Raw genomic sequence first — 26,179 nt, 5'->3', positions numbered from 1 at the left:
AAAAGCCAATGTTGACTCGGGTTGACCAAGAAAGGCGGTGTCGGCTCGAGTGTGATGAAGATGGACTCACTGCTACAGAATAGGTATTTACCACCCGCTTTAGATCTCCCTTCACCGACGGTTTTGGCTCTGGGCACTGAAAGTCGGCGGTGATGCCCATTGAACTGGCGGTGATGAAAAGTTATCACAACCGGTTCGTGTTACCAGACGGTGGTGATAGCGATTTTCAGAAATTTCAAAACCGAATCAAAATATAGCAAAAAATTTTGATTTAATCTCGGGAAGGCCTCATCAGCCAGCTGCAAGTCACAAGTCACACGATTTTTCGAGCAAAAATTTTTGATTTAATCTTGGGAAGGCCGCACCAGCCAGCCGCGAGGCACAAGTCACGCGATTTTTCGAGCAAAAATTTTTGATTTAATCTTGGGAAGGCCCCACCCGCCAGCTGCACGTCACAAGTCACGGGAATTTCCATGCGCTGCTCGGTGCTAGGATTCGAACCTGAGACTTGTGCCCTCACGTGTAGCCGCTCTAACCACTCCGCTCCTAAGTCACTTATGTCTATACGACATGTATATTCCTTTAGTACTAATTTCTCATAATTTTAAAATAAATATTTAGAACACTAAACGACTTCAGATAAAAAAGTCATCAACTACAAAGTTGTTGTTCTGATCGAGATATACAACTTTGATATTGATGATTTTGCCTTCCAAGGTCGTTTGACAAATTTAAATTTCAGATCGTCAAAACTTTAGCCATACTGTTGGGACATCAAATGATTTCAAATGAAAAAGTCATCAACTATAAGTTGTAGTTCTCATCGAGATCTACAACTTTGGTTTTGGTTGATTTTCCATCCGAGGTCATTTGCAAAATTTGAATTTTAAATTTTTTGAAGTTCATATACAAATTTAAGACCCTAAAGGATTTTTAATGAAAAAAATTTCAACTACAAAGTTGTAAATCATAGCGAGATCTGTAACTTTGTTTTTGATCATTTTTTTTATCTGAGGTTGTTTGTATAATTCAAAAAAACTAAATTTTAAAATATAAGAGCTTCAAACAGATTTCTAGCACCGTAAACAATTTCAAATAAAAAAATCAGCAACTTCGATATAAAGTTTGTTTTTATCCGACTTTGTTTGAAAAAGTTATGAATTTTATTGTGTTGCGGCATAACTCATCACCGTCGATTCGTATTACGAACCGTTCGTGAAATGATTTTTACCACCGGTTGGTACCACAAACCGGCGGTACAAATTGGTCGATCATCACTGCCTATTGGTAACACAAACCGGCTGTAATGATAGGTTTATTACCGCCGGTTCGTGTTACCAGCCGGCCGTGATAACCACCTAAATTTTCACCAACGGTTCATAACACGAACCGGCGGTGAAAATCATTTCACCAACAGTTTGCAATACGAACCGGGTTCATAATACGAACCGGCGGTGATGAGTATCACCGCCAAAACTGACGGTGAAAGTGGCGGCGGTGATTACCCATTATGTAGTAGTGACTCTATCTGAAAGGAAATCGTGGAGTCTTGTATTATATTAAATTAGTTTTCTTTTGAGAATTTTAAGTCGCTTTCGATTAGGACTTTGTTTGTCTAGGGTATAAGTATAAACCCTGGCTAGAGGGCTCATCGTCTCAAGTACAACTTTACTTAGATTGCATAGCTCTTCTTGCAAGTTCATGCGCCATCTGATTTGCATCCCTATTACAATGCTCAATGGATATTTCCTGAAACCCACTCCAGATAATGTTACATTCGTCATACAGAGACGCAGCTGACATTGCTGAGAAACCTCCATCCTTTATGGTTTCGACAACCTCCGTGCAATCCGATTGGACGATAAGCCAATTGCATCCAATAAATTGCGCTAGCATCAGGCCTCTTTCAAGGCATACGCCTCCGCCATCGGCGCATGCATGTATACTAGTCTTAATAAAAAAACAAAATTTCCCTCCACTCCCCCCTCGAGTTTACTCTGGCCCATTCTTTTGGCCCAACCCACCTTCCCTCACGCTCAATTCTTCAGCCCACGCAGCTGCTCCCCGTCTCTTCTCCTGCAGGATGTTTGGAAAAAAAACTAACTAGGTCGAAGACCATGGGGGATCTCAGTTTTAGAGACCTGTACACATTCAATATTGCTATGTTAGCAAGGCAAGCATGGAAGTTGCTCCTGTTTCCGGATACCCTGTGCGCACAAGTGTTAAGGCCAAGTACTTTCCAGGGAAGACCATCCTTTTTTTTCTGAAATTAGGGAAGACTATCCTAGAGGCAACAGCAATAGGGGGCATTTCTTATTCATGGCGAAGCATTTTGAAAGGAGCAAAATTATTAAAAGAAGGTATTATCTGGAGAGTGGAAAATGGAATGTCCACGAGAGGGCTCTGGCGACTCGGGGGCGACTCACCCGACGGCGTCTCGCTGGGGCTGCGGGCTCTGTTTGCCGTCCGACGATCCTATCCCAGTATCTCCGTATCGGGTGAGAGGGTCTCCGCTTCGGCCTAAGGTTGGACCCGTGAGGAGGGGCAGTTTCATCAATGATAGCGAGAGGGGTCCCAATGGCGGGACATGTGGCACTAGGAAGACGGGGCAGGTGTCACGATCTGGGAGAGAGGTAAATGGCGTCAACGGTTTGGATCTTGGAGCTCTGGTGGATGAGGAAGGAGAAGTAGAGGATCTCTTCGGCCAGCTTTGGTTCATCCCCTTAGCTTCCCCTTCCCCGTGCGGCCGGGCTAGGGTTTGCCGGAAGGAAAACCTTGTCTGGATCCGTAAGCAGCTATGGGATTCCAAGCTTTTTGAGCCAAGTGATTGTCATCCGGCTGGAGTAGGTGATCTCTGGGTGTCTCCTCCGAAGAAGTTTTGCTTTGCCTCAGATATCTAGGGGAAGGGCGTGAAGGACTCATTCATGTCGAAGCTGAAGTTCGGGATGGCTGGCCATGGTAGAGGTGGAAGAGGTCCGCAGAGGCCGAGGAATCCTGAGGAAGAGTGGGGCTGGGGTGAGGGAGGTTGGGTCTGGAATCCACCTCCTTACTACCAGCCACCGATGGGACCTCCGATGGGGCCGTATCCTCCACCACCACCAGGTCCGTTCGGGTTCTTCCCAAATCATCTTCCCAAGCAACAATTCTATAATCAGGGGCAGGAATCTAGACAGAATCAGTTTAATGCTGTTGGCCAGAGAGGTCAGGGTTCTTGTTCTGGTACTAGAGGTGTTGCTGGTAATTGGGGGTTGAGTTCAGTAGGCCAGCAACACGGTCGTCAGCAACCTCAACAACCTAAACAGCCACAGCCACAACACCAATCCAAAGCTTTGGAACAACAACCAGTTTCTCAAGAACAGAATTCCTCTGCTCATCAAGTGGTGGATCAGGTTGTTGGTTAGGTGATAGAAGGAGAAAAGTCTGGAACTAATAGGGCGTCTCAAGTGGTCTGTTACAATTGTGGGAAATTAGGACACTTTGTTTCCACTTGTTCCAAACCCAAAGTTTGTTTTGTGTGTTTTTGCCAAGATCACATTGCTGAAAAGTGCCCCAGGTGGAGTGAGCCTGAACAAGTGGTGCAGTTTATGGGAAGCTCTTGCAAGGGCCTGAGTTTCTTCCATGTGGATGTTTCTCCAGATGTTGATAGGTTTAAGCTATGGGATGGTTTTGAGAACTGCGGAGTTTTCACAATAGAAGAAGGTGAGATGGATCAGGAGACTATTCTGAGGAATCTTAGGGATTTATTTGATGCAGACTGGTCTTGGCAGTTAAGGAGTATGGATGAGTTCAGTTATCTGGTGAGATTTCCTCCTGGACAGAGAGTTGACAGGATTGTGATCAATAAGATTTCATATTTCTACTTGGAGAAGGGTACAGTGATGGCTTCTTTAAAGGTGTGGAATGGAAATATTGAGCCAGTGAGTAGCTTGACTGAGGTTTGGGTGCAAGTCAGGGGTGTACCTCCTAAATGGTGTGATTGGGTCACCTTTAGGCAAGTGGCTTCTACTATTGGGAAATTAGTGGAGGTAGACTGGCAATCTCTATTTGCTAGTTTCTTTGCCATGGTGAGGGTTAAAGTAAAATGCAGGAATCCAGTCAAGATTCCCCAGAAGAGAGTCATGGAAATGCAGGATGAGCTCTTTGTGATCAGTTTTAAGACAGAAGGCTTTGAGCAGTTATCTAACAAGTTTGGGAAAGATGGAGATGATGGTGGAGATGGAGGTGACGGTGATACTGATCTGGACGAGGATGACCTGCTATCAGATGAAGAGAAGGAGGGTGGTCCTACCAGTCCTAAATATAACAAGGCTTCTGATTCTACTAACCAAGGGAAGGAAGTAGATGAGTCTCGGGATAAGCAACCTAAGAAGTCTATGCCGAGTGGAAGTAAGACAGTAAGGGATCTCAGCCAGCTCTTTGCTATGGAGATGCTAGATAATGATGTTAATAGAGAGGTGATGGAATCTTTATGCATCCGTCTCCTTAAGGCTATGGAAATTGGGGATAGAGAGGAAGCTTGGGTAGAGGATGGTGGTGAAACTATTGAACCAGAAGAAGAGAGTCTGAATTTGCCTGCTGAGTGGCTCTATGGGTACGCTGATAGTAGGGATCAGCCAGATCAGTCTTTATTGAATCAAATGGGTACGGAGGGTAATGCTGATAGTTCTGATGTTCCACATATTGATATTGTCTTGGGAGCTGTGAATCAAGGAAGAGATGGTGTGATGGCTAAGTCAAAACCAAGGAAGAGGGGATGGGGTCCTGTGCAACTAGAAAGGAAGAGTAAACGAGTTCCTCTGAATGGGATGAATATGCTGGAAAAAGCTCAAGCTTTAAAAAAGAAGAACAACCTGGAATTTGAGAAAGGTAAAAAAGTGCCAAAACAAATTTCTTCTTATTCTCTGTTAGATATAGCTGCTAGTCTTGATCTGAATGTTTCAGTTGAGGAACTGTCTAAGCAAAAAGTAGTTGATCAAGTTCTGGAATTAGAGATAGAAAGGAATAATAGTTTTAATGCAGCTTGTAGCAAGGTAGATTGCCATGTTAAAGTATATTCAAAAGGTATGATGACTTCTGATGGAAGTCAACAGAGAAATGATTATGATCATGTAGGTTGTAGTCATTCTGTAGGAAATGGAAAAAATTCTGTTGACAGTAGGACTGTTGGTTCTAGTTGTTACAGTTCTTCTGGAAAAGATGATAGGGATTTAGATCCCACAACTCCTGATGGGGAGTTTTATGTAGATAAAGACTTGAATATTTTAGAGGCTCAGATTGAAAAAGCCTGGTCTAAAGTAGTTCATAGGAAGAAAAGCAAGAAGAACAAATGATAGGTCTCTTCTGGAATATACGAGGTTTGGGCAAAATAGGAAGATTACCTGCTTTAGTTAATAAGATTAGGAGCACAAGAGCTGATTTTGTAGGTATCATGGAAACTAAGGAGTCTTTTACTCCTGGTTATCTTAGATCTCTTTCTAGTAATATGCCTTTTGAGTGGTTTTATCTTCCTGCTAATAAGTCTGCTGGTGGCATCCTGGTTGGAAGTAATAGTGATAAGTTTTCGGCTACTTTAATTTCTACTTTAGATTTCTCTATTAGCATTATGTTGCAGGATAAAAAGACAGGTTTTAGCTAGAAATTAGTAATAGTTTATGGTTCTCCTTATGATGAGGGGAAGGAGTCCTTCTTAAAGGAATTACATTCTATTATGGAGTCCTCGCAGGGACCTGTTATCCTAGGTGGTGATTTTAATCTGATTAGATTCGCTTCTGACAAAAATAATGCTAGGATTAATTATAGATGGGCTGATGCTTTTAATGCTTGGGTGCATAAGTGGGCTCTGTTGGAACTTAGTGCATCTAATAGAAAATACACTTGGTCTAATAACCAAGATAATTTGGTTATGGCCAAAATAGATAGAATTTTTGTCTCGACTGAATGGGATAGTGGCTTTCCTTTAGCATCTGTTAAATGCCTAGATAGATTTCCTAGTGATCATAACCTGCTGGTCTTGGATACTGGTTCTAATGTTTTCTTTGGCGAGAAACGTTTTAGATTCGAAAAGTGGTGGCTTTACCAAGATGGTTTTTTTGATACTGTCAAGAAAGCCTGGAATACTCCTTGTCTTTTGTCTAATAGTTTAGATAGATGGCAATTTAAAATTAGGACTCTTCATAGGTTTGTTAGGGGTTGGGCTTTGAATGAAGTAGCTAGGCTGAATAAATATAAAAATGAGCTTGCTTTTGAGTATAATGACTTGGAAGCCAAGTTAGATGCTAGGATTTTATCTGAGATGGAGAGGGTTAGAATGGACTTTGTTTCTAAGGAATTAGAGAAGATTTGGGCTTTAGAAGAGATTAAGGCAAGGCAGAGATCTAGAGATAGAAATATCCTAGAAGGGGATAGGAATACAACATATTTTCATGCTGTAGCTAATCAGAGAAGTAGAAAGAAGAGGATAGAGGTTCTGGAAGGCCCTAATGGTTTAATTGAGGACCAGAAGGGGATGATGGACGTTGCTTTAAATTTTTATAAACATTTATTTAGAAGTGAAGACAGACCCCCTATCTCTTTAGGTCAAGACTTTTGGAGACTTGAGGAGTTAGTGAGTAATAGTGAAAATGAGTTACTAACTGCCCCTTTCTTGGAAGAAGAAATTAAGGAAGCAGTTTGGAGTTGCTATGCTGATGGTGCACCTGGGCCTGATGGGCTCTCTTTTATGTTTTATCATAAATTTTGGGATTTGATTAAGTCTGATTTAGTTGATTTGTTCAATGATTTTTATAGAGGGAATCTTGATTTGAAAAGACTTAACTTTGCTATGATTTCCCTCATCCCTAAGGTAGATAAAGCTAGATCTATGAAAAATTTCAGACCTATCAGTCTCATTAACTGCAGTTTTAAGGTGTTTTCTAAAGTTTTAACTCTCAGATTAGGAAAGATTATGGATAGATTAATTTCTCCTCAACAAAGTACCTTTATTCAAGATAGATATATTTTAGAGAGTGTTGTGATTGCTCATGAATTAGTACATAGTCTTAATAAATCAGGTGATCCTGGTTTAATCCTGAAATTAGACTATGAGAAGGCATATGATAGAGTTTCTTGGGATTTTCTGTTTGAAATCCTTAGGACTAGAGGTTTCAGTAACACTTGGATTGTTTGGATTAGGCATTTAGTCTTTGGAGGCTCTGTGGGAGTCAACCTTAATGGTGAAGAAAGTAGTTTTTTCAAACCTGGGAAAGGGTTAAGGCAGGGGGGTCCTATCTCTCCCTTGCTTTTCAATCTAGTAGGAGATGTTCTTACTAAAATGCTCTAGAAGGGTGCTGAGAAAGGTATCATTAAAGGGATAGCTGAAAACTTTAGGGTAGGCGGTATTGTGTCTCTGCAGTATGCAGATGACACCATTATTTTTTCTAGAATTGAGGAGGAATACACTAGGAACCTCAAAAGTATTCTCATTTGGTTTGAACAGTTGTCTGGTATGAGGATTAATTTTCATAAAAGTGAGTTAATTTCGATGAATGTTGAACCTGAAGTAGTTCATAATCTTGCTCATTTGTTCTCCTGTCCAGTTGGTACCTTACCTATCAAGTATTTAGGGGTCCCTTTGCATTATGAGAAGCTTAGCAGGGAGGACATTCAACCTTTAGTTGATAAAATGTTGAAGAAAATGGCTGGTTGGAGGGGTAGGTTGCTGTCCTACGCTGGGCGACTAGTTCTCATTAAGTCTTGTTTGGCTAGTATTCCTGTATACTTGCTCTCGTTTATTAAATTTCCTAAGTGGGCCATTAGAGTTATACACTCTCATCTTGGTAATTGCTTATGGGATGATAGCCCCATAACCCGTAAATTTCATTTGGCCAACTGGGAGAGTGTCAGTATGATGAAAGAGTATGGAGGCCTAGGTATTCCTAACTTGAGAGATTTAAATTTGTGTCTCTTAGCTTCTTGGGTTAAAAGGTATAATCTAGATGGTGATAAGATGTGGAGACAGTTTTTAGACTTTAAGTACAATACTGATAGACCTAACATCTTTTATAGTTCCTCATCTGGAGCCTCTGAGTTCTTTAAAGGTTTGATGAGAGCTGCTTCTGTAGCAAAAATGGGATATAGATGGCATATAGGAAATGGTAAGAAGTGCAAGTTTTGGGAAGATAATTGGTTAGGTACTTCTAGTCTAGCTATTCAATTTTGGGAGATCTACGTGTTAGTTAATGAGAAGGATGCTACGGTTGCATCCCTGTGGGATGGGATTGATTTGAAATGCACTTTTAGAAGATGTGTTGATGGTAGATTATATAATCTTTGGTTAGAAGTGGTCCAGTTAGCTTCTACTATTAGCTTTACTGATGAGGAAGATTCACTAATATGGCAGTTTAATTCTCATGGTGTATACTCTTCTCAGTCCTTATATAAAGTTATTAATTTTAGGGGTATTTTTCCTGTGTTTGTTCCTGCTGTTTGGGCACTGAAAGTCCCACCTAGAGTTCATTTCTTCCTGTGGCTGTTATCTAAAAATAAGGTTTTGACTAGAGATAATTTGAGTATTAGGAAGAAAATCAAGGATCCTACTTGTTTGTTTTGTTCGGAGGTTGAAACTGTCAATCACTTATTTTTTGACTGTGTAGTAGCTAAACAGCTTTGGTCTATTCTTTCTGAGATCTTAAATAGACAAGTTGGTACATATTTTATTTCTGTTGGCACTATGTGGATTAGTAATAGGAAATTTATAGTGGAAAATATTTTTTGTGCTGCTGTCCTGTGGGGGCTTTGGAAACTGAGGAATAACTTGTGTTTTCAGGGGACTCTCTGGGTAGATGTGAGGGTGCTGATTATGAAGGTAACAGCAATGCTGCAAAATTGGAGTTCTCTGTGTCCGAAGGAGAAAGTCCCAGAATTCCTGGATCACCTGGACAAACTGGAAACTTTCGCCTCAAGTCCTCACCGTCTACCTGGCTTGGTCGGGTGAATGATGAATGGGATCGCATCTTGTACCAATCTGGGAGAGGCTGGAAGCTCAGTACAGCCGATGCTCTGCTGATAAGTGAAGTTGATCTGGAAAAGTTGGCTCGTGAAAGAAACTGGTTTAGTGTTGTGGGTGTTTTGGAAGCCGGGGGGATGTAATGATGCTAGTAGTAGTTCTGGTTTCTAGGCGGTTGTTTGCCTGTTGAGGCCTACTGAGTTTCGGTTGAAGTTTTTTTGAATATTGTAAGGAGCTTAACAGTTTGGTCTTTGTAATATAAAGGCCGAGGGCCGCCCTTGAACTCTAATAAAAAGAAAAGTTCACATTCCACGGCGTGGTTCCATCCTTCAGAAGGTTGCTGATTTAAACCCACATCAGGGTCATGGGACGAGCAGCTTGATGGGAATACTTTACGGGATTCTAAAAAAAGGAATACTTTTCGGGAAGAGAATGCTAAGATTATTTTATCTATACCATTGTTAGAAAATATGGAAGATTTCCCTGCTTGGCATCCGGATCCAAAGGGTCTATTTTCTGTAAAGTCAGCATATGTCCTGGGAATTAAAATCTGAGACAACAATAATGGGGTGGATGCTTCTTCATCGACTAAAGATTCATGCAATTTCGATTGGAAAAAGATTTGGAAGTTGAATGCCGTCTCTCCCGCACTGCATCGGAGTCGGAGCAGCGGTGGACGTCCAGCGGCCATCAGTGGCGGAGCTCTTCTCCCGGGCCGCTAGACCGACCGCCCGACCACCGTCGCCGCACACTAAATAAAATTCGATCTTTTGACATAAGCAATCATTTCTTTTACACCTAAATCTTCAATCGAATAAAAATTTGTATATGTTTATAAAATGCGATCTTTTGACATAAGCAATCATTTCTTTTACACCTAAATCTTTAATCGAATAAAAATTAGTATATGTTTTTAATTAACCCGCTACAACACACGAGCAATTTTGCTAATATACATATAATAGGCATAGAAGTGCAGCCTTTTCCAAAAAAAAAAACGTACGAACAGATCCATCTAGTCTAGCACAAGATTAACACCACAGCTAAACAATACTTATTGATGACACACTAGTCAAATAGTGGACCAAGTCACCTTCACCGAAATAGTAGCGAATTTAAGCTTTATCTGTCGACTGGCACGTCCATGTAGCTTAGCTTGAAACTTCATCTGTCGACTGGCACATCCATGTAGACTGCCTTGCACATTGTTACCTACCTTGAACATCAAGAGCATCGTAGTACCATGCGAAACAGAAACAACAAACCTTCTGAGAGACCCTGACTGACTAATCTTGCCATTAAAAAGCTTGATTTCTTCATAGACATCCATAACTTCAACAAAGGAACTTAAAGATAAATTTAAACCACTCAGTACTTGTGATATAACAACTTCTATTGTGGCTTCCACTGCTTGGTCAACAACAGCTAAAGATACGTCGACAGCTCCAGAACTGCCAGTAATGCGATTTACTACTGGTTTCCATGCTGCTCTATAATTGTAGCATGAACATGATATGGCTCCATCAATCAGTTGCTGATCATCGTCCTCCATCGCTTCATTCTTAATCCTCATGTCAAACTCTATTAGAACAATGTAATCCATTGCGATACATCTTTTGGGGCCAGTCATTTCAATGAGATCACCCTGCAAAAAAAATTGCTGTTATTAGCTTTACATACCAAAATAAGAGATGTCTACAGCTAGATACTATGTTTACAAACCATGTGCCAACAGTTTCAAATAAACAATAGCATAAATTCTGAAGTTTTAGGAAACAAAACCATTCAAGTTCCAGAAACATACATTGCACACAGAAATTATTATGTTAAAATGAAACATAGTAACACAATTGTTACGATACTATAATGCATTAACAACAATAAATATGAATACTGCACGTGATATTTACATCGTATCAGCAGCTATACATTTTGTATAAGGCTAGATGAGTGCCCGTGCGTTGCAACGGGTGCAACATAAATTGAATGAGATGTTTGTTAGCCAAAGTCAAAATCAAGAATATATCAATTCAATTTTTCAAGTGTATTATACCATGATAATGTCTAGAAACACATTCATTATCGTAATGAATCTGAAATAAAAGCTAGGCTTGGAGCTTATTGTCTGGAAGTTACGACAAACATCAGTTGCCTCAAAGGCTGAAAATTTATTGCTAGACATCGAATTGAATTTATCCATGCTCTGCCTTGCCCAAAACATGTATACTCTGACTTACAATATCCTAGCCCGCATGACGCATGGCAACAATTCATTTTTTGGGAAAAAAAAAGTATTTGTTGTCGACACGCAACGCGAAGGACGACGAACGAGATTTGGATCACGATCATCATTGCGTGGTGATATTCCAATAAATTCATTTCTCTTCCCATAATTCTCTTTCCGTTTTATTCCATTTTATTTACTTGCCTTCCAGTGTCTCCATGCGGTGATTATTCGCCTGCCAGTGATTCCGTGAGTTTTATTCCATTTTATTTACTTGCCTTCCAGTGTCTCCATGCGGTGATTATTTGCCTGCCGAATATGAATCGCATGAGTGTTTTGGTCCTGCCGGGTAGATGTTGACAATCCGTATGTTTTAGATGTAGAGAAGGGATAGAGATAGAGATACTCAGCAGGCAAATGAATTTTCATACACAGATACATCCATATCCACCAACATAAGATCCTCAAGGTAGAGCCACCAATGACACCAACTCAAACTAATTATAGGAGTAAATGTGAAATTTCAGTTATAAAAATAAGCAGAAAATAGGTATACTTACAAAGGCTAGTCTCATGGCATTAGCATCTTCATAAGCATAAAAAAGAAAGAAAAAATTATTTGTTCTATTAAGCTGTTGTCTAATGAAGGGCGGGCCTGGTGCAAGCGGCAGAGTCTTACCGCCTGTGACCAGAAGGTCCCGGGTTCAAGTCGCGGTCTTCTCGCATTGCACAGGAGAGGGTAAGGCTTGCCACTGACACCCTTCCCCAGACCCCGCACAGAGCAGGAGCTCTCTGCACTGGGTACGCCCCTTTTTTTTAAGCTGTTGTCTAATAGTAATAGAAGGGTGGGCCTGCCACAGTGGTAGAGTCTCAACTTGTGGCCTGAATTATGCTAGATTAAGGTTGTCAAGAAATTTTTCTTCCTCAGACCTCATTTTGTGTGGGAGCTTTCAGCACTGGATCTTTATTAAGTTGTTGTCTAGTAACAAATAAGAATGTGAAAATGTCCTGCTTGAATATGTTCAACTAATAAAGCGCACTGCATATACTTACACTAGCACACGTCTTAGATAGATCAGATACTATCAAAATCCATGTTGGTCCATCATAAGAGGGTCATGGGGGCAAGTGAAAGGTGGCACACTAAGACACAAGGCCAACTTGAATGGGAAAATATCAATCGGACTGTAGCAGCACACATACACAAAATAGAAAGCATATGTTACCTCACTATCGTGGTTGCTGTTAGTTTTGACCATGTGCCACACGTTCTATGCAAATTCTCTAGCTCTGACAGTTTGTACCATGAATGTAAAGATCGTGGGATATGTTTGCTTATTTGTTACATTGGTTGCTTGTCAAACACTGGTTGAGATGGTTTGGACATGTCCAACGGAGACCTCCAGAGGCACCGGTGCTTAGTGAAATCTTAAGCCAGGATAGTAACGTGAAGAGAGGCACAGGAAGGCCGAAGTTGACTTGGGTAGAGGCAATAAAATGAGACTTGAAAGGATGGAATATACCCAAAGACTTAGCCTTAGATAGAAGTGCTTGGAAAACAGTTATTCATGTGCCTGAACCTTGATTGCTTCTGCTGGGTTTCAACTCTAGCCTACCCCAACTTGTTTGGGACTTAAATGCTTTGTTGTTGTTGTATTTGTTACATTGGTCTTCTGGCCTTTTTTTATATACTGATATGAAGACCTTGTGTTTGTTTCATTAACAGTTCTCTTGGCTACGTCATCAATGCATTTCCTCCTTATTTGATCCCTGGTGAAGTCATCATGCACCGACTTGTCTTACGACATGGAGACCCGTTGTCTCTGATGCTCTTCACCTTGTTATGGACATATTGACTTACATAGTGGAAAGGGCTTCGGAGGAATGCATCTTGCAGACTCTCTTCCCGAGCATTGTAACATCGGATTTCTTTACATGCAGATGGTGTTGTCATATTCCTCCGACTATCGGCCAATTGATTTAATACTTGATATTCTACATCTTATTGGTCAGGCACCGGGTCTCAAAGCAAAAATGCAAAGAGTAATGTCTTCCTTATTCAATGCACTGAGATGGATCTCTTGCAGTAGTGCAAGAGCATCTCTCATGTTAGCTGCTTGAGTTCCCTTTGCAAGTATCATGGTTTGCCCCTATCCTTCTGGAAATTAACAAGGCCCATATCCAGCCTGTTATTGATCGGGTTGCTGATCAGCTCCTAGGCTGGAAACTGGAAAGCTGATCTCTTAACAAGGGTTGGCCGAAGAATTTTGGGGCAATTTGTGCTCACTTCCATGCTAATTTATCTTTGCCATGGCCATGGATCTTCCACCATTGACAATCAAGGAAATTGATAAAATTCCAAGAGGCTTTCTTTGGAGTGGAAAGAAGGATGTGAAGGACAGGTCTGGTGGCTTGGACAAAAGTTTGCCGCCCTCCAGAACTTGGTAGACTTGGTATTTCAGACCTCCAAAGCCTAGGCTGATAGACCTCTATAACTCTTGTGCTTATCCCCAAACCTGTGTTTTGGTTCCATCAGATGGCATAGAGCTTAGAGTTCTTCTTTGGTTCCTCTGCCTTGTGTGGCGCCATGAGCCACCACTCCCGTACCCACTCCTCCCATGGCTCCCACCACTTCCCCCGGCACTGACGGGCACAGCGCGCGGAGCATAGCACTGGAGGAGGCGGAGAGGCGAGAGCAGGAGGCAGCTGGCCGTCTGCGCTCGCGGTTCAGGTCGCGGCTGCACGTGCGGCCGAGACAGGAGCGCAGGCTGCGGCCGCCGCGGGTGCCGCTGCTGTTGCACCTGCGCGCCGAGCAGCGGGATGACCCGGCAGATGAGCAGGCGCGCGAGCCGTGGCACGCGTGGGCCACACGTTCGGACCAGTAGCACACGCAAGCGCGGGATGCGCGCGCGGACGCCGGCGCGCGTGATCCGCGGGTCCAGTGCGAGCTGCAGGCCCAGGAGGAGCAAGAGCGTCACGCGGGAGCAGGCGGCACGAGAGTTCGACTGGGACCACGAGCTGGACCTGCATGGCGCCCGGTTGGACTGGGGGCTGAACGGGACTTGGGACGGGACGATGGCGCACGCAGCCCTCACAGGCAACGTGCCGCCCCTTCCTTGGACCGGCACCGCGGCCGCCATGGCCGGCGAAGTTTACCTCCCGTCATCCAGACCGTCTTCAAGGACTCCGGCGCCGGTGGCCGATGCTCACCAAGACCAACTACAACGAGTGGTCCATGGTGATGAAGGTGAAGATGCGGGCGCGACCGGTACGTCGACACCGACTTCACCGAGGATCAGCGGGCGCTAGAGGCCCTTCTTGCTGTTGTTCCGTCGGAGATGGCACCCATCCTCACAGACAAGGAGACTGCCAAGGACGCCTAAGACGCGGCATGCATTGGCCGCGCCCGCGACCGCAGAGGCACGCTGCAGAAGCTACACCAGGAGTGGGACCGCCTCGCGTTCCAGCTGGGCAAGGACGTCGACGACTTCGCTCTCCGCCTCTCCGGCCTGATGCAGCAGCTGACGCGGTACGGCAATGACGACATCGACGAGGAGAAAGCCGTCGAGAAGTTTCTTCGCATTGTCCCCAGCAATTACACGCAGGTCGCCTTGGCGATCAAGACGCTGCTGGACTTCACCAAGCTGACGATCAAGGAGGTGACGGGTCGCCTCAAGGCTGTCGACAACCGCGGCCAGCCACCACCCACCGAGCCAGTCACCATCGGTGGCAAGCTTCTCTTCACCGAGGAGCAGTGGCTCGCCTGCCAGAGAGAGCGGAAGAAGGGGGAGGCTTCGGGTTCGTCAAGCAGCCAGGCTTGAATTCCATTATCATCTTGGGGGCTTGGGCACTCTGGAACCATCAAAATCGTTGTGTTTTTATGGGGCCTCATCAAATCAGCTTGGAGCTTTGTTGCTAGCCAATGAGGAAATGAGACTGTAGGGTTTAAGGCCAGAGGTATATCCTACCTGGCTGCCCTGGTGCCCAGTGAGTCTTTGTTCCTAGGTTGAGATCATTTTTTGTTTTGGAACCAAGGCAAGCCTGTATTCTGACATTGGTGTGACTTGTGAGTGGGCGTTGGTGTGTGTGTTTGTAAGGGTTTCTTACCCTTTTTCTTCTTAATATAATGATATGCAGCTCACCTGTGTTTTCCCAAAAACAAAAACTTATGATAATCGCATATAAGTATAAAAGTTTACCTGGTGCACGACGATGGGATCATCCCTGCTATAATTTACAACATAGTTAAGCATGCCATCCCTCTCATCCCGTGCTGCTATGTATCCATATAATTGTATTGGGCCATTGCCAATAGGACTTTTCGACAGCCGCACCGAGAAAAATTGGAATATCTGCTGTGGAAAATGGTACATACAATTTTCCGCATTGGGTAAGCACCTTTCCGTGGCCTTCGGGAACATCATTGGCTCCAACCGAGCTTCACCAAAGATGACATATTATATAACAATTGCTACTTCATACTGTAGAGAAATGAGCACATTACAAAGAGCAACCATTCTTTGTCATACATATTGTGCTGAGTTGCAGAGAACCATCTAAAGAATATTGTCAATTAACTCAATGTATGCATGGAAAAATTTAAACTGTTTCACAAAACCTGAGGTTGAATATTTCAGAATACCAGGGCTCTAGGGCTTGCGCGTAATCAGATTGAATTATATATGATCACAACTTATCAAAACTCTTCAAGAAATTAAAAGAATCACAAATAACATGGCCTCAGTTGGCCGTGTGACCAATCAGCATGGTATACTTGTGACCCTTCTCTTATACTGTATGCCAACCGTGACACTGAACAGGTTAATGCTCTTGTCAGTTTTCTGATTACTTCAACCGTGACCAATCAGCATGGTATTCTGAAAGCTGGACAAAAATAGCTAAGTCCAAGTTCATGCTCTTACAAAAAAAATAAAGAAATGGTGCAGAAATAACTTCAAGACTTTACTAGGAATATATCATTTAATCTAGATGTCCTAGGAACAAAGGGGAAGCATATAGTACAAGCAATGTTTGCTGAACAAGCGTTTAGGCCGTCTAAACAACACTCAAATGCTAGTAGGCAGATCCGAGTCTAATTTAGGGGGTAAATGATAAAATGGCCAAACCACAGTTAAACCATTTTAGACACTAGCAGGTGCCGACTAACTAGTGTTTAGCATCTAGTCTAACAATGACCACAAGCCAATATTGTGAATATATGCACAAAATCTTGCCATTTGAATCCAATTTGGACTGCCCAAGTCTAACGCAACCTGGGCTGACTAAGGTTCCAATCTAAATTGGCAAAAGGACTGTGATCACGGGGCTCTCCCACCCCCACAAAGCTAAATAAGTCTGCGCATATATTCATCAATATATAATTGCCAAAAAATACTCATTCGAAAATAATTGCCAAAAAATACTCATTCGAGAATCCACAAAAAATGGCAAAAGAGATGTGGTCATTTGGACCACTTACTGACTTACTCTCAGCACGGTCAGCAATATCACCTTCAAATTCTTTCTGTATAAGCTTATTCTTGTATATAGTGCCATCACGGTGGCTGCTATTTGTTAGGACACTTGTGAAATATATATGTGACTCATCGGTTGCCTTTGTCCTCAGATTGTCTGTGTCCATGCATTTGGTAGTGTTACAGGCGAATGGGATAAGACTCCAAGGTTTGTAAATAGACCTAACACAAAAGAACATAAAGGGTCAATACCACAGTATAACCTGTCGGTATTAAAATGGTAACCAAGATTGAAAATAGTTTCTATAATTTTCAATCCGTAGCAACTCTAATACTACATCCGTCCCTAAAAGGATGCACCTATGGGTAGCGTGTCAGTTAAAGTGCTTCACGTTTGACTAAGTTTCTAATAAATAGTATTCACATTTATGGCTCCAAATTAATTTATTATGAAAATACATTTCGTAACTAATCTAATGGTGTTTATTTGATATGATAAATATTTATACTATTTTATTAATAATTGGTCAAACTTGATATACTAAAACACGACACTGTTCCAGAATTGCATTCTTCTGTGAATGGAGGGAGTACAATGATATCAGTTCATTTTTTTCCTAGGTGGGTGAGCTTCGCTCGGAGTAAAGAGGTAAAAGAGATTTCCTTTCTCTATCAAAAATCAACATCGAAACTGCCGACATTGCGGATAAAACCTTATATATGTATATGTATTTAATAGATGGATGGACGGAGTTCGTCAGAATCTAGATCCAAAAATTCATTGCAACGCGCGTGACTATAACGATACAGGTTGGGAAGACAAACGAAAGGAGGCATGAACAGACCTAGAAAGACGATCCAGATTTAGATGAGCTGATGCAGACGCCATGATTGGAGCATCTCGTCGCGCAAACTCTGGAGGACACCGCCACCGGCACAAGCGAAGCAGATCGGAGCCAACTCTGCCGACCCCAAGAATAGATCGTGGGACGATTTGCATATCCACCGCTTCAGTGTCTTCGGGCGATTCGTAGTGGCTGGCCACTGGGCGGCGGCTATTGGACTTGACCTAGATGTGGGGAGTTGGAAGAAGGGGACTACCACCCGTGGGGCCAGGTGGAGATATTCTGTTTTCTAGTAGGTCGGCGTTTGATTGGGGAAATAAGAGTTGATTTCTTAAAAATAAAAGATTGGGTATATATATATATATATATATAACATGTTCGTTTGGCTGTGACTTGTCGTTAACTATCGTAAATTTTCAGTTAGAATAGTATTTTTATCTCACACAAACCAGCCAACGGTACTTCTTCACGAACCAGCAACGATATAAACCAGCCAACTATATCTTCCTGTTCACCTACGGAAATACCCGTTACTGTACCTCCTGCCCATTACGGTAGTAACGACACCCGTCACTGTTTCGCCTTCTGTTTTCTTTTTTTTTCGTTCATCTTTTTTTTTTTGCGTGTGTGGTGCCTACCTCCACTTTTCCCCTTCCCGCGCAAAGCGCAGGGTTTCCCTCTAGTTATATCATTTGTTTGATCAGTTGAAATACTAGATCAATAATCTTGGATATAAGAACATCTTCAAAGTACCTAAAAGAGTCTCCTAATTCAGGAATTTTGACGGTCTAAAAAAATTAGGAATTTTAGCAACATAGAAAAAAACTATTTTCAACAACTCACAAATCCACCTCTAGTCTTTGGCGCTTAGAAAAACCACCCCGCGCAGGTATAGTCGTCTCAACCTGAAGGTGGAAGAAAAAAAAGTAGGACAAGATTCTCATGCAAATGTACAAGGAAGAACTAAGGTATAAAAGTGATTAATGTGATTTATAAATAGTTTAGAATTCCTGATATAAAATTACCTTCTGGCCCTGTTCGCGTGCTCTTAAACCCGGCTTGATCCGCTTCTTTTTCATCCGAAACAACGTTTTTCTCTCACAAATTTCTCCAAATTTCTTCAAATTCCTCCAAGCGAACGAGGCTTTTTAGGCGTGAGATTTTAGAAACTGTTGGAGTTGTATATTTTTTATGTCTTCCAATGTATTTTGCAAAGGTTATAAAACCTGTTTCTGGGAAATATTTTTTTAGATACCGTTACAGATGCTTTAAGTCAAGTTATAAGAGCCAAGCTATACAATAGTTAGCCTTTAATTTGTCTGCAATTTTTTTATTATTATATGTTTTTATTTTTTTTCCTATTTTTTTCACATACATCTCTGATTTTTTTTTTACTTTTTAGCCCTTTTTTAAAAAAAATTCACAAATATGCCCCTGTATGTATGATTTCAAAATCTGGACCCTTATCTCAGCGCTATTGTTGCTGGCACCGAGATTACACGTCTCGACGCCATCGTTTCTGGCGTCGAATTCTTGGGCTCGACACAGACGTGACGGTGACTTGGCAGGCAGCTCAACGCCGTAGATCTTGACGCCGAGCTCAGCGCCATAGATCTTGGCGCCAAGCTTAGCGCCGTAGCTCTTGGCGCCGTGGTTATGGGCGCCAAGCCTGTCTTACGTATGGGCCCTTCCTTCATTTCTCTCTTCCTCTCTCTCCGTGCTCCGAACCAGCGCACCGCCGCCCTAGCCCGTGCCCACGCGTCCTCGCCCGCGCCCTTCCCCGCGCCCTCGCCAGCGCCCGCGGCGGCAACCGCGGCGGCCACCGTGTCCACATTGTGCCGCCCACGCCCGCCCACGTCCACCGTGCCCGCGCCGCGCCTGCGCCGTGCCTGTCGTGCCGTGCCCGTGTGAAAGCTCTAGTTTGGTTTTGGTGAATTGATGAAACCCTAAGTGCTAACCTAGTTCATCAAGTGATCATGAGATAGGTAGCACACTTCAAGTAGAGAAGCAAATGAAGATCATAACATGATAATGGTGATAGCATGGAGATGATCAATGGCTTACACTTGAAGAGAAGAAAGAGAAAAACAAAAGCTCAAAGCAAAGGTATAACTTGTAGGAGCTATTTTGTTTTGGTGATCAAGACACTTAGAGAGTGTGATCACATTTAGGTTTGATAGCCATACTATTAAGAGGGGTGAAACTCATATCGGAATGCGGTTATCAAAGTGCCACTAGATGCTCTAACTCATTGCATATGCATTTAGGATCTAGTGGAGTGCTAACACCCTTGATAATATTTGTGAAAATATGCTACCACATGTGCACAAGGTGTTTGCAGGGTTGAGATGTGTTTGGGTCCCTCTCTCCCTCCCGCCTCGCAAGCTCGGCGGGATTCGGCGCTTTCGGGAAAATGAAATGTCTATTTTCTATTACGCCGGATGCAAAATTCTTGGTGATTGGCACACTTGAGCAAGGGTGATGAAGTAAGAGTTGAAATGGAGTTGATCGAAATGATGCTGGCGTCGGTCTACTGACCGGACGCTGGGTCACTCAGCGACCGAACGCTGAAAGGCTGCGTCCGGTCGAGCTGTCAGACGGCACAGTGGCCAGGGTTGAGCACCGGACGCTGGCTGTGTCCGGTCAAGGTGGACCGGACGCGTCCGGTCAAAAAATCATGCCTCGGGGAGCTTACTGGAAACGACCGGACGCTGGGGCTTCAGCGTCCGGTTAGTTTTACCGGAGCGTCCGGTCAGCTTCGCAGCCGTTGAAATCTGACGAACAGCGTTTGAAGCTGGTGACGCGTGGCGTCCATCGGGCGACCGGACGCTGAGGGCCAGCGTCCGGTTAGTATGACCGGAGCGTCCGGTCAGAGCGCGTTTTGCCCAGTGAAGGGGTATAACGGCTCTATTTGATTGGAGCTCTATTTATAGCCCCATGGCCGGCTCAAGGGACAACTCTTGCACATTTTCATTGACATAGCAACCTTGTGAGCCTAGCCAAAGGACTCCCACTTATCTACATCATTGATTCATCATCATAGTGAGATTGGGAGTGATCCAAGTGCATTGCTTGAGTGATTGCATCTAGAGGCACTTAGTGATCGTGTTTCGCTACGGATTTCACTTGTTACTCTTGGTGGTTGCCGCCACCTAGACGGCTTGGAGCAGCGAGGATCGTCGAGCGGAGGTGGTGATTGTCTCCGGCTCCGATCGTGGTGATTATGAGGGGTTCTTGACCTTTCCCCGGCGGAGCGCCAAAAGGTACTTTAGTGAATTGCTCGTGGCTTGTGTGATCCTCATCTTGTGTTGGTTGTGCGGCACCCTATTGAGGGTTTGGCAAGTGATGCCAATCAGCGCGTGAACCTCCAAGTGAGTGAATCACCACAACGAGGACTAGCTTGCCGGTAAGCAAGTAAACCTTAGTAAAAATCATTGTGTTCATCATTTGATTCCGAGGTGATTGGTCTACATTGGTATTCATTATTGTGATTGATTGGTTCCTACCACTACACGGCGGTATAACCCTCTTGATCACTCTCTTTACTTTACCGCAAACTAGTTGACAAGCTCTTTAGTGTAGCTAGTTGTGAGAGCTTGCATGCTTGGTTGGTGTGGCTCTTTAGTTAGCTTTTGAGAGCACACTAACATAGGGTAGTGTCATTGCTCTTGTGTGAATTGACACTATCTAAACAAGAATTGTGGTAGGTGGCTTGCATTTTGAGTAGGCTAGCGCAACACTCGCTTCGCCTCATAATTGTCTAACCATTTGGTTAAGTGTTGTTGTAGAAATTTTTATTAGGCTATTCACCCCCCCCCTCTAGCCATTAGGACCTTTCACCGTGCCTCGCCCACGTCGTGCCGCCCACGGTCGCCGTGTCGTGCCGCCCGTGCCCGGCCTCGCTCACCGTGCCGGCCACGCCCGCCGTGCCAGCCTCGCCACGTGGAGCGCTGACCATCCCACACCCGTCGCGCGCCACCATCGGCCCTGACCCCTGCAGCGCCCAGTCGTGCCACCGCCGACCCGGCTCGTCGGCCTCACCCACGCCCGACGTCCGCTATGACTCCATCCTAGGGCCATTGATCCCAGCGTCCACTGTGACTCCGTCGACGTCCGCGACTCCGTCGTCGGATAGGTAAAAATTGTGAATATGCCATGTACGTACTTAGGTAGGTTTGATTGTAGTGTAGTAGTTTTGGTATTTGTTATTTACTAGTTAATATGATGACTTAGACAGTTGATTTAGTTAGTGATCTAGTGAGATAGATATGTAGATAGATAGATACATAGATATAGTTAGATAGCTACTTAGATAGGTAGTTATATATTTAGTTAACTAAATAGGATCTAGCTATTTAGTGAGTATATTGTATCTATGTACATAGTTATTATCTTATTTACTTAGTTTATAGTTAGAAAGTACTTATTAGATACTATCTATCGTCTAATTTGGACTAAAGGACATGTGTTTCGTTACGTGTTTGAACTAGATGGATAATCTAGTGAGCATATATGATGGAGGCACCATGGAAAGAGATCGCTATGGATATATTGAGTTTGTTGAGATACAAAGCGTGCCTATGTTATTCAATGAGAAGCCATCGTTTAGTGAGTTGGTTGCAAGGGCTCAGGGGGAGCTACATTGCCATGGAGCTGATGATGATGATGGCATCGCAGTGGAGGGTGTACTTCACCTAGGTTCCCCTCCCAACATCCTTAGGAAGATTATCCTAATTGGGTATGCAGACCAGTGGGAGAACTATGTGAGATCGGCTATGAAGTGTCAGTTCTAAAGTTTGGACGTGGTTGTACGTCGAGTGTTAGTTGATCCCATCCCTCATAGGATTTCCCCACCAATGGGTCAGCAGGCACACTTTGACCCTTCCGTCTCGGAACCTGATATGGATGCGGAGGTTGCACCTATGGTTCCCGATGCTCAATCCACCCCCAATATACTAGTTGGAGATGCTTGTCAGACTCATGATGTTATGGCAGATCCTCCTCATAAGATCCCTTTGACATAGAATCATCCGAGTAAGTGTCTTATCCGCATGGTTATTGGGAGCTTACCCCATTCCTTACATCCAATTTTTCATTCTATCCTCATGTTTTTACTTATGTTGTAGTAGACATTCCTAACAATGTGGATGTGCCCACTGTTGCTGTGCAAGTGCTCTATGGAGATGGATTCCATGGCTCCAATAGTGTTGAAATTATGAATGATTCAAAGTCATATGAGATGGCAAGGGCTCTTGATTTTGATGATGATCGTCCTATTGGAGAGTTGACAGAGAGTGATGTTGAGATGCTGAGGCGTATCTTTCTCGGTCGCCATGATCCAAGAGTTCATGAGTTCAGCGATCTTGCTCATTCTGATCAGGCGTGTGCAGAAGGACGTGATGATGAGCTCCTAGAAGCTCCTGAGGTCGGCCCTAACATGGTAATTGAGAATGAGAGGGTATTCAAGGATCTCCCTGTATTGAAGAGGTGGTTGCAGGCGTTTGCAGTGATACGAAAGAGACCTTACAAGGTCTTGCATTCATATGTGAAGCGTCGTTACATAGTTGTGTGTGATAAGGAACGATGCCCATGGAGGGTTTGTGCAAGGAAGCAAAAGGCCACCAAAAAGTGGAAGATCACAAAAGTTGTCGGGCCACACAATTGTGCTGGCCATGTGTTAATACTAAAGCATCGTTAGTTAACATCTACCCTTATTGCCAAGTGGTTGATGAGAATATTACAGGGAGAACCCGACATGAAAGTTAGGACAATTATCAGGACCATTGAGACATTATATGGAGGTTATGTGATAACTTATGGTAAAGCTTGGAGGGCTAAGCAGCGAGCGTGGAAGATGATATATGGGGACTAGGAGGATGGGTATGAGTAGTTGTCAGTTCTTTTCAATGCAATCAAAGTGGTGAATCCAGGCATATATTATGAGTACATCCCAAAAACCAAATGCATGGAAGGATGGGAGGCAGATATTCTTTCATGCTTTCTAGTGCTTCCCTCAGTGTGTTGAGGCCTTTAGGCACTGTCGTCCCGTCTTCTCCATTGATGGTACATTTTTTATTAGCAAATACCAGGGCACACTTCTTATAGCCATATCCTATGACGTGAACAATAAGTTGGTTCCTTTGGTATTTGCTTTGGTTGAGAAGGAGAACAATGACAGTTGGGGATGGTTCTTAGGCTAGTTCGGATATATGTGGTTGGGCCAGGCAGGGAGGTTGGCGTCATATCTGATAGGCGCCAGGGCATACTTAATGTCATGCGAGAGCAAATAGAGGGGTATGCACCTTTACACCATCATTGGTGTACTCGGCACCTTACCGAGAATCTACTCCAAAAGGATGGTGTGAAGGATAACTTTGATCTATTCTAGGAGGTTGCTCGACAGCTTGAGGACAAGTACTTTTAGAAAAAGTTGGAGTAGGTCAGAACCGCATCAAATGCAGAAGGTAGACAATGGCTCGCATGTTTGATGAGGGATTTGGAGAAATGGACAAGAGCTCACGACGCCGGTGGGTGAAGGTATGAGTTTCAGTACAGCAATATGGCGGAGTCATTCAATAAGTTGCTATTGGGGATACGTGATATGTCCGTGAATGTAATCGTTCAATTCACCTTCTACAAGCTTGTTGCCTGGTTCAACGATAGACACACCCATGCATTGAAGTTGCGGAGTGATTGAGAGATATGGGCTCCGAAACCAAAGGCACACCTAGAGAAGGCAAATGAAAGGGCCGGCACACATGAGGTTACATGCTTTGACCACGGCATAGGGATTTATTAGGTTGAGCATAGCTTTGACCACGGCAAAGTCCGACGGCGAGGTTCGAGAGTCAAGGATGCATGTGGCGAGGTCCAACAGGCAGGTGGAGGCAGGACAATCTTGGATAGAGTGGTAAGTCAATTGCCTTATTTTTCTACGTTAAGTTACATACCAATACATTATGCGTTCGAGGTATCTATTTTAGTTAGTAGCACATTCGAGCCGTAGCATCCTTATAATATGTTAGATTCTTGTACAAAAGAAAACAAAACCTGTTGCTATCTGTTGAGAAGTATTATTACTAAGAACTTTGTTGCAGGGCAATACCCTCAAATGCTCCATTGAAGAGATTGAGCGCTTTCGTCCGAGAGTTAGGGACGACAACATGTGTAGCTTCCTAGACATAAGATTCAAAATATTCTTTCAAACATATTATTAATATGTTAGATTTTTTTAGTTAATATAATTTTGTACAACAGAGGCTATCACGTCGGCTACGTCACGCAGCTGCTCGTTGTGGTTGCGGGACAGCCACGACGCAAGACATAGACTTTCCTTCCGTAGGCAGAGGAGGCTTAGGTTCCTCTAGCCAAGCACCTACAAGGGACGAGGATGAGGACGAGGACAAGGATGACGACGACGTGGACCAGAGGCACGAGGAGCTTGGCCCGTTTTAGCTCTAGGACGCTCCCTCGACTCAGCCTACACAGCCTTCAGGTACTAGGCGATGCCATCCACATGACCCTTACACTCCAGGTACCAGCGCTCTTGGTCACAAGGGTAAGGGTAAGACTAGGAGGTTGTGAGGGTTTGTGGTAGATGTTAGTATGTACTATTATGAATTTTATAGTTACTTTCCTATAACTATTTGGGACTGTATGAACATTGTGGACTATTTAAATCATGCACGACATGTTATGTTGATTGTGATGTTCGATGTGGTTGTATTGTGCTCTTTGGATGATTAAATGTTTAGATTATATAATGATGTCTCTGTTTGTAACTATGTGTCGAGTTCATAAACCTAGGGTCCCTCGGGGACCGGCTTCCCAATAAAAACTCGGCCCAAGCAAACAACGCGCAACTCTTGGGCCGGCCCAGGTATCTAAAATGATAGGCCAGAAGGATGATCCAATCATCGACCGAAGGTCTGGCCGAGGAGAAATGGTGCCCATTTTCCGACTCTGGCCCACCTCTCCGACTGGAGCGCTCGCTTCGGTCTCAAGCCCGCCTCCGGACGGCCTCTCTGATCGGAAGGCCTAGCCAAAGCACTACTCCTGGCTCCGACCCGCATCTCTGACCAGGGATGCGCCAAACCCCTACTCACTGCTCTTCTCCGACTGGCGCAATCAGAGCCGACTAGGACTAACCGACCGGGAACGCCTACTCGGTAAGGACTAGGGAACGGACGAGGAAAGTAATGTGGGGCGCACAAGTCAAACCATAATACCGAGGACCGTACCCTGTGCACCTACCAGGCAATACTCTACAACTTCTCTGGCACAACAGAGCCCAAGCAGTGTTGTAGGTGCCTATATTTTCCCCTATAGTATTGTGGGCGCCATTAACTCCCATACGGTAAGGCTCCTCCCACACGCCTCTGGACATCGATAGTGTTGTGTGCGCCGACATTTACCGTACTAGACGAACATGGTAAAACCCCTTGCATGCCTCCAGGTATCAACAATGTGGTAGGCGCCGACGTCTGCCATACCCAAAGAAGACAACCCAACCTCTCATGTGCATCTGACATCCAATAGTGTTATGGGCGCCTACCATCATCCTGTACCCATTGACATGGGCAACAAGGCTTAGAAGCATATGTACTCTCTCCCTCTCACTTGTAAGGTCATCCCCTTCATCTATAAAAGGGGA

The 26,179-nt window shown here is 43.8% G+C and overlaps 1 protein-coding gene across 1 annotated transcript; it reads right to left on the bottom strand.

The window, feature by feature from the left end:
* Nucleotides 1–9,823: 9,823 nt before the first annotated feature.
* On the bottom strand, nt 9,824–17,771 carry LOC136471006 (uncharacterized). Its single transcript, XM_066468735.1, has 4 exons — nt 17,527–17,771; nt 16,695–16,903; nt 15,407–15,645; nt 9,824–10,628 (listed from the first exon to the last, which is right to left on the bottom strand). Exons 1-4 carry the CDS (start codon nt 17,679–17,681, stop codon nt 10,056–10,058), a joined length of 1,176 nt encoding a protein of 391 aa, XP_066324832.1. The 5' UTR covers nt 17,682–17,771; the 3' UTR covers nt 9,824–10,055.
* Nucleotides 17,772–26,179: the final 8,408 nt, after the last annotated feature.

This window comes from Miscanthus floridulus, chromosome 8, assembly GCF_019320115.1.
Source record: "Miscanthus floridulus cultivar M001 chromosome 8, ASM1932011v1, whole genome shotgun sequence".
NCBI classification, from domain to species: Eukaryota; Viridiplantae; Streptophyta; class Magnoliopsida; order Poales; family Poaceae; genus Miscanthus; species Miscanthus floridulus.
Note: the sequence above shows the minus strand (reverse complement) of the source record. Positions and strands in the feature narration are given on the sequence as shown.